The 16,110-nt window shown below is 30.8% G+C and overlaps 4 protein-coding genes across 6 annotated transcripts in view; 2 read left to right on the forward strand and 2 right to left on the reverse strand.

Moving 5' to 3' along the window:
• The window catches only part of LOC119603993 (piezo-type mechanosensitive ion channel component), a 109,429-nt gene extending 105,515 nt beyond the window's left edge, over positions 1-3,914 (reverse strand). For all 3 annotated transcript variants that reach the window (XM_037956306.1, XM_037956305.1, XM_037956303.1), the window contains exons 1-2: positions 3,774-3,914; positions 2,712-2,802 (exon numbers count right to left, since the gene is read on the reverse strand). The gene's annotated coding sequence lies outside the window, so the exon portion shown is untranslated. The remainder of the gene's footprint in view (positions 1-2,711; positions 2,803-3,773) is intronic.
• Positions 3,915-5,989: 2,075 nt separating this feature from the next.
• LOC119603984 (cysteine desulfurase, mitochondrial) lies at positions 5,990-8,246 on the forward strand. Its single transcript, XM_037956294.1, has 6 exons — positions 5,990-6,296; positions 6,419-6,510; positions 6,566-6,777; positions 6,840-7,048; positions 7,112-7,703; positions 7,762-8,246. Exons 1-6 carry the CDS (start codon positions 6,167-6,169, stop codon positions 7,913-7,915), a joined length of 1,389 nt encoding a protein of 462 aa, XP_037812222.1. The 5' UTR covers positions 5,990-6,166; the 3' UTR covers positions 7,916-8,246.
• A 384-nt stretch (positions 8,247-8,630) lies between these two features.
• On the reverse strand, positions 8,631-10,170 carry LOC119603986 (very-long-chain (3R)-3-hydroxyacyl-CoA dehydratase 2). Its single transcript, XM_037956296.1, has one exon. It carries the CDS (start codon positions 9,860-9,862, stop codon positions 9,125-9,127), a length of 738 nt encoding a protein of 245 aa, XP_037812224.1. The 5' UTR covers positions 9,863-10,170; the 3' UTR covers positions 8,631-9,124.
• Positions 10,171-13,181: 3,011 nt separating this feature from the next.
• LOC119603985 lies at positions 13,182-15,214 on the forward strand. The gene is made up of 4 exons (XM_037956295.1): positions 13,182-13,582; positions 13,659-13,915; positions 14,229-14,370; positions 14,437-15,214. Exons 1-4 carry the CDS (start codon positions 13,296-13,298, stop codon positions 15,134-15,136), a joined length of 1,386 nt encoding a protein of 461 aa, XP_037812223.1. The 5' UTR covers positions 13,182-13,295; the 3' UTR covers positions 15,137-15,214.
• Positions 15,215-16,110: the final 896 nt, after the last annotated feature.

Below are 16,110 nucleotides of genomic sequence, written 5' to 3' on the forward strand. Positions count from 1 at the left end.
TATTTGTATTGAGTTAATTGAAATTTTTTGTTTGTTTTTTGAGTTGACATATTTTTTTGTTTGTTATGTTGCATGTTTGCTTGAATGTGTTTTAGTTTAGAGTGTAGAGTACTGTGTACTGTAAAGATAAATGAACAATGAAATTGATTACAAGGTCGTAAGTGCAGATATTGGAAATTGTGTTTTTTTTCTGCATATAAACAAAGAAATGTCCGAAATGTTCATAAATTGATAAGGCAACACAATTTCACAAATGCATGAAATTATTTTAAATTAATTTAGATTTATAAAACTGAAAAACCACAAATATACTTCTACATTTTTGAATTCAGTCATCTTAAATTCATCTTAAATTACGAATTTTTGGGAAATCTAGTATTCTTCTACTAAAATTTTCTAAGATAAATACAAAGTAACTTTTCAAAAAATCATATCAATAAATTTCCATTTTTTATTTTATCAAATATTGAAGAAAACTGTATTCTTCCACAAAATGTTTTTTTTTTTCTGTTTTTTAAAAAGCACATTTATTTAAAAGTTTTTATTTAAAAATTAAAATAAAACAAACATTTATATATAATACACATACAAAAAAAACTACACAACTCTTGGTTTTGTATGATTCATCTCTTCCTATTAATAATGACGGCGTTCAGAGAAAAAATTTAAAGAAAGAAAAAAAAAAACTTTTAAAAAAATTAATAAACTTAAATAAGAAGACTTTATAAGTAGCTTTTATAAAAAAAAAACTTAATTATCTAAATCTTATTAGTAATGAAGCAAAATTTTTAATTAAAAATCTTTGGCATATTTTCAACGATTCATAATTGAATAATTTATTCGAAGGAATAAGAGATTACGTTATCAAATAAATTTATTTTTAAAATAATAGAAAAAATTAACTTTCAATTTCTACATAAGAATTTAAATGAATGAATTTGTTATTAAAACTGATTTAATGGAAATGTATTAGAAAATCAAATTAAATATTTATAATCAATCAAAAAATATTTACAAAAAAATATTTGCATAAATATCAACTTTAAACTTAAAAATTGAAAAGTATTTCAACTTTGAACCAATAAATTAAATTATCTTTTAGAATTTCGGGAAAAAAAAACATAAAAATCTTTACAAAGTTTCCAAAAATTTTTAAAAAATCACGGTGAATACCCGGATATTTTCCCTATGAAATCTAATTTCAGGAAAAAAAAACATTACAATTTTTTACAAAGTTTCTGAATTTTCTTAAAAATAACGGAGAATGTCCGGATATTCTCCCCAGTGTGCGATAACACTAAAATCAATGTTTTCTGTTGTGTTCCATTCAATATTAGTTTAGCAAAGGGACATTTTGTCTAGTAACTAGTCCATTGACTCGTCTAGTAACTAATCTATTAACTAGTCTATTGAATATTATATTACTACTGACTAGAATAAGGACTAGGCGAGTGATTGGTCTAAGGACTTGTCTACTGACTGGTCTATGGACTAGTCTACTGTCTGATTAATCTATGAACTTCTCTACTGACTAGTCTATGGACTTGTCTACTGAATAGTCTATGGATCAATCTAAGCATCAGAGTACTGACTATTCTATGGATCAGTCTACTGACTAGTCTATGGATCAGTCTACTGAATAGTCTATCGATCAGTCTACTGACCAGTCTATGGATCAGTCTACTGACTATTCTATATATCAGTCTACTGACTAGTCTATGGACCACTCTACTGGCTAGTCTATGGACTTGTCCACTGACTAGTCTTTGGACTTGTCTACTGACTAGTCTATGGATCAGTCTCGTGAATAGTATACTTACTAGTCTATAGATCAGTCTACTGACAAGTCTAAGCACCAGTCTACTGACTAGTCTATAGATTAGTCTACTGGCTAGTCTATGACCTAGTCTACTGACCAGTTTATGGACTAGTCTATGGACTAATCTACTGACTAGTCTCAGAATTAGTCTAGTGACTAGTCTCAGAATTAGTCTAGTGACTAGTCTCAGAATTAGTCTAGTGACTAGTATGTGAACTAGTCTAGGGATAGTCTAAGAACTAGTCTAGTGACTAGTTTAGGGACTCATCTACTAACTAGTATATGGACTAATCTGTGTACTAGTCTATGTACTTGTCTGAAATAAAAATATGGGCGAGAGAATTCCATAAGGCCTCTTGGTATAATAAACAAAATTGAACATGCGGATTCATACTCTGTTCGACATTCGTCGAAATTATATACAAATATCTGGGGAGTGATATTATAGTATAATTTCTATTCTAAAGAGGTGTTATATTCGGTATAATAATTATACCGAATATAACACCTCTTTTTAACAGTGATTGAAAAATTCTTAGGAATTACGTCCAGAAAATAGAGTTTCTGAACATCGGATACATTCAGATAAAATGATTTTTTTACCATTTTGCATGAAAAGAGCCGACTACAGGATCGACAGTGGCCCTGGTGTACATTCAGAGAAAAAGATTTTTTTACCATTTTGCATGAAAAGAGCCGACTACAGGATCGACAGTGGCCCTGGTGTATTTCTTAGGATTTAATATAATATAAGTACATACTCCTATCATATTTCTTTATAACTATTTGGAAACTCCTATTAGTTTAATAGGAAGATGAATATTAAAAGTTGAATCATAAAATAAAAAAAATTATGAACAAGACCTTAAAAATAAAAAGTTTTGACACTTACCCTAGTTAATTATTTTTTTATACAATTCCAGTAATATTAATTATGATTTATTTAGTATTTTTTTATAAATTAGATATTTTTAATTAATACACTATCAATTGCACAATAATAATTTTAATTTTGATTTATTAAACAGGTATTTTTTACAACTTTTTTGCTTGCTTTTGCAGACAGACGTCCTTTTTTTTCTTCTTATCTAAAAGGCGTCAAAATGTAACAACAAAAACCAAAACAAAAAAAATGTAAACATAGGCAGCAGACAGAAATGAAGAAGAAAATCACACCACACTTTTTTCGTTGTTGTAGTTAAAGTTCAAATAGTTGTTGTTGTAGTTGTTAAGTGGGTGTTGGTGAGATACGATGACATGTGTGGTAAAGACTGTTGTTGTTGTGAATGATAACAACTTTTGTTTAGAAGAAATTTATGGTAATAGTAGTTGTTGTTGTTGTTTATAGTTTGTGAAGATGAAAAAGGGAAGAACTAGAATAATTTTTTTACACTTCTGAACTTTTATCTAAATTTTTGTTTTAAATAGTTTATTTATAAAGAAAATTTAAAGAAAAGCTAATTATAAATAAAGACTAAGAAACATTAACATAATTTTTATCATGATAAAATAAAATAACACGTCATTTAAGCTAAAGTAAACATAGAAAAGTCTTTAACTTTAAAACATATGTTAACTTTTGGCTTTTATTATAATTCCCCCCATTAAAAGTATACATATTTTTATATAAATTTTCTTTTATACTATTTGTTGATTCCACCCTTTTATTTAAACAAAAAAAATTAAACTTGCACTTGCTGCTTTTTATTATTGTTGCTTTTACTTTTACTATTTGTTTTGTTGTTGCCCGGTTTCGTGTTTTGTTAAGTGATGGGGTGCTCCCCAAACAGCAACAACAAAAAAGACTACATATATTGCACACTACTTTTTTCGTTAATTTTCTTCTGTTACACTTCTCAACACAATTTTATTGAATTTTCCCTTAAAAATTTTCTTATTTCTTTTCATTAAATTTATATAATTTTTCTTATAATTTCTACTCTTTTTAACTCACTTTTTTAATTAGGAATTTTCTTTATTAATTTTGTATTCTTTATTCTATATCAAAATTTACACTGGTATCTTATTTTCTTTTTATTTAATTAAAATTATCTTTTTTTAAGAACACGCGCGCGAGCATCCACTCGCTTTGAAGTTCTTCTCGTTTCTGAAAAAAGTTTTTGATTTTGAAGTTTGCATTTAATTTTATTGCCTTGTTTGTTTTGCTTGTCTAGTTCGTTAAGAGAAACTATTGAAATTGTAGAAACTATAAACAGGGCGTTTCGAAATGTTTTACTTTATAATATGATAGTGGATGGGGCATGGCAGAATTAGATAGGTGACTTCAACTCTACAATACAAAAACAACATATATTTTGTTTATGTGCTAGAATCACCTTACTTTCAAAAATGTCATATTATATGTAAACAATTCACAGTCAAGTAAACAATAACAACAAAAATAATCACCTGCTTTACCGAAGTCACCTCTTTATTATGCCATAGAATAGTGCATATCTGCTGTGACACGTTGAAAATTGTCCTAAACAGGCATGGAAAATTCATTACTCTAGTACTTATTTTAGTGTAGTCTACAATCTATCTAGTCAATAGTCCATTCTGTAGCATATATAGTCTAGTCGATTTCTTATCAAATACAAGAGATTTTTTAACAATTCAAAAAGTATTTTTATGAAAATTATAATGGGTAATTGAAACTATGTATACATGGTTGTCTGATCTTACAACATTGGCAGAAATATTTTCAGAAAATGTCCAAAGCTATATATACACGGTTGTCAGATTTTACAAAGTTGGCAGATCTGGCAATGTACTGACAATGAAAAATTGTTAGCAAAAAAATGTTTGACAACAAATTGTCAGTTCGGAAGGTTGTAAGAAAACCTTACAATTTCATTGCCAGACAATAATTTTATCTGCCAATAAAAATTGTCTGTTCACACTAGGGTTCTATAGTTGAAACGAAAAGTCGACTTTTCGACTTTTTTCATTTAGTTAAAAGTCGACATTTCGACTTTTTGCATTTTATGAAAAGTCGATTTTTCGACTTTTTTCATTTAAATAAAAGTCGACTTTTAGACTTTTCGACTATAAGTATTTTATAAATAGTCGACTTTTCGACTTTTTCCGACTTTTTTCGACTTTTTCGACTTTTAACCGACGAAGATTTGACTCACAGTTCCATTAGGTTAGGTTATTAAACTATAACGACTGCTTGTATAAAAAAAATCTATACAAATATGAGAAAATTATCAATTTCTTGTTTTTTTTTTTCTTTTTGACTATTTTCGACTTCTTTCTACTTTTTTCCGACTATTTTTTGACTTTTTTCAAGTTTTTCCGACTATTTTAGAGTTTTTGACTTTTTTTTCCACTTTTTTAAAATTTTTGACTATTTTTGACTTGTTTCTACAATTTTCGATTTTTCGACTTTTTCCGACTTCTCGACTTTTTCCGACTTTTTCCGACTTTTTTCGACTTTTTCCGACTTTTCGACTTTTTTCGACTTATCGACTTTTTTCGACTTATCGACTTTTTTCGACTTTCTTCGACTTTTTTCGACTTTTATTCACAAAGTCGACTTTACGACTTTTTTCACAGACGATAGTCGAGTTATCGACTTTTTTGGAACAAAATAGTCGACTTCGACTTTTCGACTTTTTTCGACAAAGAGTCGATTGTTCGATTATTCGAAAGTCGATTTATAGAACCCTAGTTCACACTGTTGTCAGATTGTTGAATGGCAGAAGTTGCCAGATCTTATTTTAACATATATTATTTTAATGCACCGCGTTGCCAATAGAATACATTTCTGACATTGATTCCATGCATAAAATTCGTACATCTGACAATAAAAATTCTAAGACAGTTATCTGACAATGTCAACGTAAAGTGTTTAGACGATTGTTAGACGTCTAACAATATTTTTGTATTACAATATACTAACAATGCTTTTCTTGACAACGTTACAAGAAAAAAGTTATTATGGTCACACGATTGTTAGACATTTCCTCAAAAATTTGTTTTGCCAACAATGTAAGATCTGACAACAGTGTATAGATAGCTTATTACTGATTCTCTCGTCAAATTTAAAAGAATGGCAACTTTTTATTCTTTTAAAATGGCAACTCTGCTGTACCATTCCGCTTCATTCCACTAAAAATAAAAACAACTGTTATTGTTGTTTACTACACGATTTGACAAACAGCTGTTCAACATTTTTTTAATTATCGTGAGTGATAAAGAAATTGTCGCGGTTAGTTGGAAGGAGGAAAGAAAAAAACTCGTAATTATTGTGAAATTATCTACTAGATATAATATAATAAGTACTCAACACTCCAAAAATATAAATAATAAAAGAATTCCATAAGTTTATTCGGCTACAAAATGATAAGAATTTTTAGCAAATCGGCTAAAACGCTAATAGCGACAAAAACACCATTGAACAGACAATGGATGGCCAATATTAGTACAACAACTGCTAAAGGACAAGAAGGAAAATTGTCCTCATCAGAAGGTATTTATTAGCGGACACAATATATGAATAAAATAAACCATTATAAAACCAAAAACAATATCCTTTTGTAACGAATTGAGGTTATGTAAACAAAAAATTAACAATGTTGTGTTTTTTTTTAGAATTTAGACAGAAGCGTATCAAATTCAATATTAAGACGGATCACATCGAGGGCAGACCATTATATTTGGATGCACAAGCCACAACTCCATTGGTGGGTTTAAAATTGAAAAGAAATGAACGAAAAATGTATTTTTTTATTACTTTAGGATCCCCGTGTTTTGGATGTCATGCTGCCCTATTTGACAAATTTATATGGTAATCCTCATTCCCGCACCCATGCCTATGGTTGGGAAACCGAACAAGCGGTTGAAATTGCCCGTGAACAGGTGGCCAATATTATAGGAGCCGAACCCAAAGAAATCATTTTCACTTCAGGTGCTACCGAATCCAATAATTTGGCCGTAAAGGGTGTAGCCAGGTGAGAGATTGTGTTATAATATTTGTAAGATAGTTGTCATATAGGTACATATTTCTTTCCAGATTTTATGGCTCCAAAAAGAAGCACATTATTACCACACAAACTGAACACAAATGTGTTTTGGATTCTTGCCGTGCATTGGAGAATGAAGGTTTCCGTGTTACTTATTTACCGGTTAAGGCTAATGGTATCATTGATATGCAGGATTTGGATAAAGCCATGACGCCCGATACTGCTTTGGTTTCCATAATGACAGTTAACAATGAAATTGGTAAAGCGCGTAAAAATAGTAAAAAAAAACAAAATTATAAACATTTGCTTTCCATTTGCACAGGTGTTAAACAACCCATAGCTGAGATTGGTGCTCTTTGCCGCTCGAAAAAAGTTTTCTTCCACACTGATGCCGCACAGGCTGTGGGTAAAATTCCTTTGGATGTTAATGCCATGAATATTGATTTAATGTCCATATCAGGCCACAAAATCTATGGCCCCAAAGGTATTGGTGCCCTTTATGTGCGTAGACGTCCACGTGTTCGTCTTGAACCCATTCAGAGTGGTGGTGGTCAAGAGCGTGGTCTACGTAGTGGTACTGTTCCTGCACCCTTGGCTGTAGGACTGGGTGCTGCTGCTGAATTGGCTCAAAAAGAAATGGAATATGATAGAAAATGGATTGAATTTCTTTCGAAACGTTTGTTGGATCGCCTAACGTCCGAATTGCCTCAGGTAATACGCAATGGTGATCCCGAACAAACCTACAGTGGCTGTTTGAATCTTTCATTTGCCTATGTTGAGGGTGAATCCCTGTTAATGGCTCTTAAAGATGTAGCCTTATCATCGGGCTCTGCTTGTACCTCCGCCTCTCTGGAACCCTCTTATGTTTTAAGGGCTATCGGCACCGACGAAGATTTGGCTCACAGTTCCATTAGGTTAGTTCAAACAAAAAAAAGAATACTTAAAGAAAGTCTAATAAAATTAATATTTTAGATTTGGTATTGGTCGCTTTACTACCATCGAAGAAGTCGATTATACCGCCGATAAATGCATAAAACATGTTGAACGTCTTCGTGAAATGTCACCTTTATGGGAAATGGTACAGGAAGGCATTGATTTAAAGACCATACAATGGTCTCAACATTAAAATAAAACTGTAGCTTAAAAATCTTTAATTCATATTATTATATTAAACTATAACGACTGCTTGTATAAAAAAATCTATACAAATATGAGAAAATTATCAATTTCTTGTTTTTTTTTTTCCTTATTGATTTTATTTAAAATTGTTTGGTAGATTTTTTTAAATTTTATTTTACTCTGTAATTTTGTTGTTTTTTTTTTAGCTTTTAATTATTTCAAGTGTATTAAATATATTTACGAAAATATTGTGTGTTTATTTTAAACATTCAATTAGGTGTAATTCTCTTGGTAGAGATTTTCACTTGCAATAAACTTTCTCAAAATTTTAAAGTTTATTTTCAAAATGTTTGAATTTAGAAAAACTTTTGATGAGAGATGAAAATATACTTTTTAATGAAAATTTTGGATTTTAATGCCTTATTCATAAGAATTCATCAAAGGTTTATAGAACAAATTTTATATGAATAGGGCCCTTGCCATGAATAGGGCCCTTATACTTTAGGTTCAACAATGAGTGGAAATTACTAACGGATTGACAAACTTCTCACAAAGGCAAAACCAAACTAATTTGGAGCGATTTTAATATCATCATAAATTTCACTTTGAATAAGAGTTTTACTTAATACTTTAGCTTAAAGTTAAGACACAAGCTAATTTTTTTCGGTTTCACATTATTAATGTGCATCCATTCATTCATAAAATAAAACAGGTTTTAGAAGTTTTTGTTAAAAATATCGTATTTATTTAAAAAAAATATTACATCCAGCCACAAAATTTTTAAACTTACAAACTAAACTAATACATCCAGTATTAAAGTGTAAACATGTCTTAAGCAAACAAATAATTTTAAACAAATTATAAAAGAAACTTAAAAACAAATGGAATTGAAAATAATTTACCTATACAAAACTAGGTAAAATTAACACATACACACAACAAATGTGGAATATTCGAAAACCTTTGATTTTACATACAATTCGTCGTAACAATACAAATGCATTGAATAACCTTTAAATTAATAATGAATTTCTAATTAATGAATATCCAAAGGTTGAAACGAAAAATGTGAAAAGAAATTTTAAAATTTGCTAATATTTTTTTTTTGCTTTTGTTCCAATTATGTATAGATGAAGATAATAAAGATTGCAAAATAGCAAAAAAAAAAAACATAAATTATAAATGAATGTTATACAAATTTGGTATATAGCAATACTTAATTAACTTTTTTTGCTGATGATTTGCTGTTGCTGCTGCTGGCACCTCCCAAGATCTTGCGACGCTGGGCAAACATATGCAAATACATTTGGGGGAAAAGTGGAATATACAGCAACATGACAATCCACAGGAGTACAAAATAGGAGAAGGTGGCATTATAGATGTTGGGCATTTCAATGGACCACAGACTGGGATTGTTTTTGGCATAACCTTGAGCCCACCAGAAGCACAACAATTCTCCGGTCACACCAATGGGATACAAAGCAATGAAAGTTGTATAACGTAAGAAAACCAAAATATGAGGCACAAATTTAACAATATTAAAGGCGTAGTAGCCATAGCGTATAATTTCCGTTATCGACCAGGCCAGCAGGGCAATAGGTAAACCGGGCGAAACCTTACCCGTAGGAGTAGCCATTACTACACCCACTACCACCATCATGCGGCTCAGTACCTGGAAGGTGGTGATTACCGGATTCGATTTAACAAAACCACAGGCAGCATTAATAATCTCCACAAAAGCAGCATTTTGGAATATAATTACAGCCCAACGTGTATAGTCCCACAAACTAATGCTGGCTCTAAATTCAGCTCCCTGTATGAGATAGTAGTTGGCTAATTGATAGAGTATATAACACCAGCCTACAACTTGTACGGCATTGTAGAGGAATAGATAACCCTTTATGGCTAAACTTTGTTCCTTTGCGGGAGCTTTAGAGGTCTTTGGTGGTGCCATGTTTGTTATTATTTTCGCTTTTAATTTACAACTCGTTGAACTTTCACCCCTTTTTAACACTAGCCACTAAATGCTAGCAAATTGTTTGACGTTCCGTGTATCACTGATAACACTTTCACTCACACACCAGGTTTTTGGCCGGACCACTGGTTTTTGACGTTTCCAATTTTTAAGAGAATATACCTTATTCAAATTTATTTGTTGTGCACAGAAAAAAGTTCGCTCACAAATCAAAAATTCGTGTTTTATATGTACATATGTATGTATGTATGTGCACCCTAGCTGCCCATAAGAAATACACACATTAAGGTCCAAACACATACAATACTTTACGACGAACTGTGACTGACAGCTCGGGTTTACTGTATGTGTTTAAATGAGAGCGGTCACAATCAAAACGTCAAACTTTTGCACGATGTACAAAAGTTGAAAAATATTCAACTTTGGCGTACGAAACAGAAGAGAAAGAGAAAATGAAAACAAAACTGTCAAAAATATTGTTTGTCCTTTTTGTTCTGTTTGTGATTTGTGTGTGTGAAAAACACCATTTTTAAATTAAATATATTTTATATTTTTTATATTATTAAAATATATTTAATTATTTTTTCATACTTTATCGGCGCAACAATTGGACATCTCTTTTTTTACGTTGCGTAGCTGTCAGTCGCAGTTCGTCGCAAAGTATTGTATGTGTTTGGATAGGCTTGCCAGTAGGGTTCTATAAATGGACTTTCGAATAATCGAACAATCGACTTTTTGTCGAAAAGTCGAAGTCGACTATTTTGTTCCAAAAAAGTCGATAACTCGACTATCGTCTATGAAAAAAGTTGAAAAGTCGACTTTGTAAATAAAAGTCGAAAAGTAAAAAAATCGGAAAGTCGAAAAAAGTCGAAAAAAGTTGAAAAGTCGAAAAAAGTCGATAAGTCGAAAAAAGTCGATAAGTCGAAAAAAGTCGAAGAAAGTCGAAAAAAGTCGAAAAGTCGGAAAAAGTCGAAAAGTCGGAAAAAGTCGATAAAAGTCGAAAAGTCGAAAAGAGTCGAAAATTTTAAAAAAGTGGAAAAGAGGTCAAAAACTCTAAAATAGTCGGAAAAACTAGAAAAAAGTAAAAAAATAGTCGAAAATAGTCGAAAAAAAAGTCGAAATAAATCGAAAATAGTCAAAAAGTCGTAAAAAATCAAAAAGTCGGAAAAAGTCGAAAAAAGTCGAAAAGTCGCAAAAAAGTCGAAAAGTCGGAAAAAGTCGAAAAGTCGGAAAAAGTCGAAAAGTCGACCATTTATAAAATACTAAAAGTCTAAAAGTCGACTTTTAAATAAATGAAAAAGGTCGAAAAATCGACTTTTCATAAAATGGAAAAAGTCTAAAGTCGAAAAGTCGACTTTTAACTAAATGCAAAAAGTCGACTTTTCGTTTCAACTATAGAACCCTACTTGCCAGAAGTACTGTTTTCAGCAGTACGCGTACTTCTTTTTAGTAAATGTACTTTTAACTGCATAACCCATAAAAAAGTACGCAAATGTACTTCTTTTTAGTATTTGTACTTCTTTTTTGAATTTAACCATAATTTTATAGATGTAATCATGACCATATACAAATATTCTATAGAATCGCCATTTAAGGACTTCAGAGATACATAGTTTGAAAGTGGATTTACTAAGCTCAGAAAGGCATATTCAACTATAAGAGGTTTCGATGCATTTGTCATGCATAAAATAGTGCGTTTATTCAAAATGCTTTAAAGTTGTTAAATTTTGTTGAAGATATCACTGTAATGTAAGTTTTTAATGAATTTTCGGCATAAAAAAAGACTGCAAATGTGAAGGACATGTTTGAATGTTAAAATGTAATGCATAATGCTCCATCGTGTAGGTACGTATTCGATAGCTTTATCCAGTCCCGCTGTGGAACGATTTTTAAAAAACTATACTGCCATTCTTATTTTTCGTAGCAGGGTAGCTAATTTTTCGAAAATGATTTATCTGAGGATGTTTGAAGAATGACAAATTTGAATAACAGAGTAAAAGTTGTAACGTTTTTGTAACAGTTAGAGATAGAGAATTTTTATATTTTACTGGACATTTTGTCTCCATAAAAAGATATCAAACATATGTTCACAACAAATGGTTAATATTTGAAAATGTAAACAAACCAAACGAAACTAAAATTTAGGGAATTTTACACTTTTTAAAGAAAATATATAAATTAATAGCACACTAATATTAAAAAAATGATTTGTAATTGGATTAATTTTATTGTCATAAATTAGTTTTATATAAGTTCTTTTGTGAAAAATCATAGCAACCAATCTCAATATAGCGTTTTTAGAACAATTTAATTTAATTTTTTTGAAAATAAACAATTGTACTTTTTTTATTCAATTGTACTGCTTTTTTAGCTACGATGTACGTTTTTCGTTGATTTCAAATCTGGCAAGCCTATGTTTGGATCTTTAGTGTGTCAGCGCAGCCAAATTTGATGTGTCGGATCAAAAACTCTCTCTTAATCGATTTGCATAAGGTGTCAGCAAAGTGAAATTTATGAAAAAATTTGTACGTAGTTTCATAAATGTCAAATTATTTTCATATGTGATTTGACATTCTGGTAACTCTTATACATATATCTCTACATGCTACAATCGCATACTATTGCATTATAAAAAAAAGAGAGATCCACAAAAAGAGCTCCGACAATCATTAACAGCGCCGGCGGTTGACACAAAAAAATTCGGGAAGTTTCAGATGTAACTTTTCAGGTATGACCGACCTTAAAATGTTCTTTTAAATGCACTTCGTAAAGCGACACATCAAATTATTTCTCTCAAACTGTAATTTTGTTGAGTTAATGAAAAAAACTGGTGGTGAGATTTTTTACTAACAAAATCAAAAATCTTGCCGTTTGATGCAGCCAGATTCATCGATAATTTTTAAAGTCGATTTATAGAACTCTAGTATTACATCATACAAAAATGAAAATAAGTTTATTCACTTTTTCAAAATCTATTCTTCAACTTTTTTCTTACAAGATAGTAGATTAATACGACGTAAAGTAGAATTACGTCGTAAAAAGTCGATAATTTAATGTCGATTTATAGAACTCAAAAAGACAACAGAGACATCAAACTATACTTTGTGATCAAACAATAAACAACATTCCCCGACAGCCGGTTCTACGTACCGGAATGACCCGAATTATTCGGCCAAGTGCTGTCAACCCCAGCAACAACAATACAACAACAATAAACAATGTTTCGATAGAAAACGACTCGAGCGCGCATCAACTGAACAGAAAATTGTCTGGCAACTTTACTTTTTTAGGAAGTGTTCGTAAACTGCATCATTCTTTATTATTGTTTGTTGTCAAAATTCTCTCGCTTCATCTAAATGAAAAAAATTCCATATATTTAATTATTTTTGCGCAAAAATAAAATAATTAAACCATGAATAAAGAAACGGATTTGGAATTTATTAAACTTGTTCAAAGTTATCCCATCATATATGACAGAGAACAGTCGCGTGGCCAAAAAAATTCCAACATGAAAAATGAAGCTTGGCAGGAGATAGCACAAATTATAAAAAAATCTGAAATTGCGTGTATAACCCGCTGGAAATCTATACGAGATCGTTTTGGTAAAGAGTATCGACGACAACAGGAAAATCCCCAGGAGACCACAAATTGGGAATTATTTCCACATTTACTGTTTCTCAAAGATCACTACAAGCAGGGGTGAGTAGACAAGTGTGGAAATTTTTTTCTACAATATAAAATTTGTATGTGCGTGTGTGTGTGTGTGTTCTTCCAGATGTGCTCGCAATGATTCTATAGTGGAAACTATAAAGTATGCTCCGCGTATACGTAAAACGAAAACCAAAAAGGACTATGCTACCATTGAGGCTGAAGAAGAAATTGACCCGGAGGAGTTGACACTAAATCAAAATATAATCGCTTTGGTTAAACAACATGATGTTTTGTATGATAGTAAGCGGGTGAGAGATTCAAAGAATTTGGCCGCTAAAAACGAAGCATGGTCACAAATTGCCAATGCATTGGATGTTTCAGGTATTTTAGTTGGAAACTTTTTATATGTTCTAGATCATAGAAAATTTACATTTTGAAATGCATAGTGTTTTTTCTAAAAGGAGACAGTATTTAAAGTACTATTATTAACCATAGACTAGTCTAAACACTATCCTATTGACTAGTCTACTGTACTATTTCCATAGTAGAAAAATAGATTTTTATTTTTATCATGTACTATTCTATAGACTGGTATTGACTTGATATTGGCGCTTTAATTTAGATAGCTTATGTTCGGGCCGTCGTAACTTTTTTAATGACTTTTCAAATTCAAATTTAAACAAAATTCTTACAGAGCAAGTTTGTTACACAAAATGGAAAAAATTAAGGGATCGCTTTTCCAGAGAATATCGTTCGCTGCAATTACATCCGGAGAAACCCATAACTTGGGTGTATTTTAATGATTTAAAATTTCTGCAGTCTCATTATAGAAGAGGGTTAGTTTTACCTTAAATATTTTATATATTAAAGTTGTTTTTAATATAACTATTACTCTTTTTCAGTATACCACTTCCCGTGGAAGAAATAAGATCTAAAAGTAAATTGTCACCGGCACAAAGTGAAAATCCATGGGGTGATGATTTAAACAAATCTTTTGGGTACTCCGACAGCGGTGGTGACCAACATAATAACGATGATCAAGATAGTAATGACCATATAATAACTGAGGATACAACTGTTATGCAAGATTTTGACGAACTGCTCTATATAGAACCCAAAAAACCTTGTCTCTCTGATCCACGTAACGACTCTCCCATACAAGTAACTTATCATGTTTCGCATGATACAACAACTAATCAGCCGGTCACTACAACAACGTATACCTCCTCCAACGCTAATAATACATCTGATTATACTACAAACATAAATGATGAATCTGCCGTATTAGCAAGTCCTTCTGAGGCCGAGCAAAAACTACAAACGGTTATATCAAATATGGAGTGTGTTTTGCAACAATCACAGGATTGTTTAAAAGCCGTACAACAGCAAAAAGAATTGTACAAACAGGAGTTATTACAGAAAAGTAATAGTATTAATCTGCAGACGGAGCCGTTACAAAAGGTGCACGTTTTACTGGACGGTTTGCAGCCGGATCAACGTAACAAGGCCGAACGTAAAATCTTACAATTTTTGTGTGAATGTCAAATTAAAATTCTAAATAATGAAGAAATTAATGATGTGAAACCTGAAAATTTTTATTAGTGTTAAGAGTTTCTGTTTTACTTCTTCTTTTTTTTGTGTTTTATTAAGATTTAATAATAAAGTTATTGCTTAATAATACATAACGTTTAATATTTTATTATTATTATGGCTTTATTCATATAAACTAATAACGTCTTGCAGTCTACATTTATCTTACAAACTTGACCTCTGTTCTATTTAATTTTTAATCTAGTTTTAGTTCAACTCTAATTTATTTCTAGTTTAGTTTAATTCTGGTTCAGTATTAATTCATTTCTAGTTTATTTTTAGATAGTAGTAACTAGAATCTAGTTCATTTCTAGTTTAATATTAGTTCAATTCTAGTTCAAGTTTAGTTCCAGTTAAGTTCTCGTTCAGTTTAAGTTCAGTTCTTGTTATGTTTTAGTTCGGTTTAATTCAGTTCTAATTTAATTCAATTCGGTTATTGTTCAGTTCTACTTAAGTCCAAGTTCAGTTTTAGTTAATTTATCGTCCAACTTTAGTTGAGTTCTAGGTTAGATGTAAATTAGTTAAGTTCTGCTTTAGTTGTAGGTCAGTTCTAGTTTAGACCTAGGTCAGTTCATTGTACATTTATATATGGAATGTGCCTTCAGTTCTACTCATATAACAGTGGAGAAAACGCTTGACGAGTTCTTTGGAAAATAGTTAAATTAAGGTGATATAGACTTGTCAAAATTTATGTCATAATTTGGAAAATAATAAAAAAAAACTTTCTTACCTTCCGATAACTTAAAATAGTTACTCATGCTTGACCGACTTATTATTTTCATTGTTACAATTTTTATCACAAATAACCAGACGGTGGCATTTTTGTTTACATTTGTAAATGCCGTTATATTTTTCTTGGGTTGCCAATCATTGATTGATAGTCCCTCTCAAGCAGTGCTGCCAAATGTTCTGTACAAAAAAAGGACAATTTCTGTCTTAAAAACAGCAAAAGCAATTAATTTATCATTTAAATTAAATATTTTGTT

The sequence above is a fragment of the Lucilia sericata genome, unplaced genomic scaffold (assembly GCF_015586225.1).
Source record: "Lucilia sericata isolate MDLA Ls3-8-SP2 unplaced genomic scaffold, ASM1558622v1 Contig000351F_arrow, whole genome shotgun sequence".
Taxonomy (NCBI): domain Eukaryota; kingdom Metazoa; phylum Arthropoda; class Insecta; order Diptera; family Calliphoridae; genus Lucilia; species Lucilia sericata.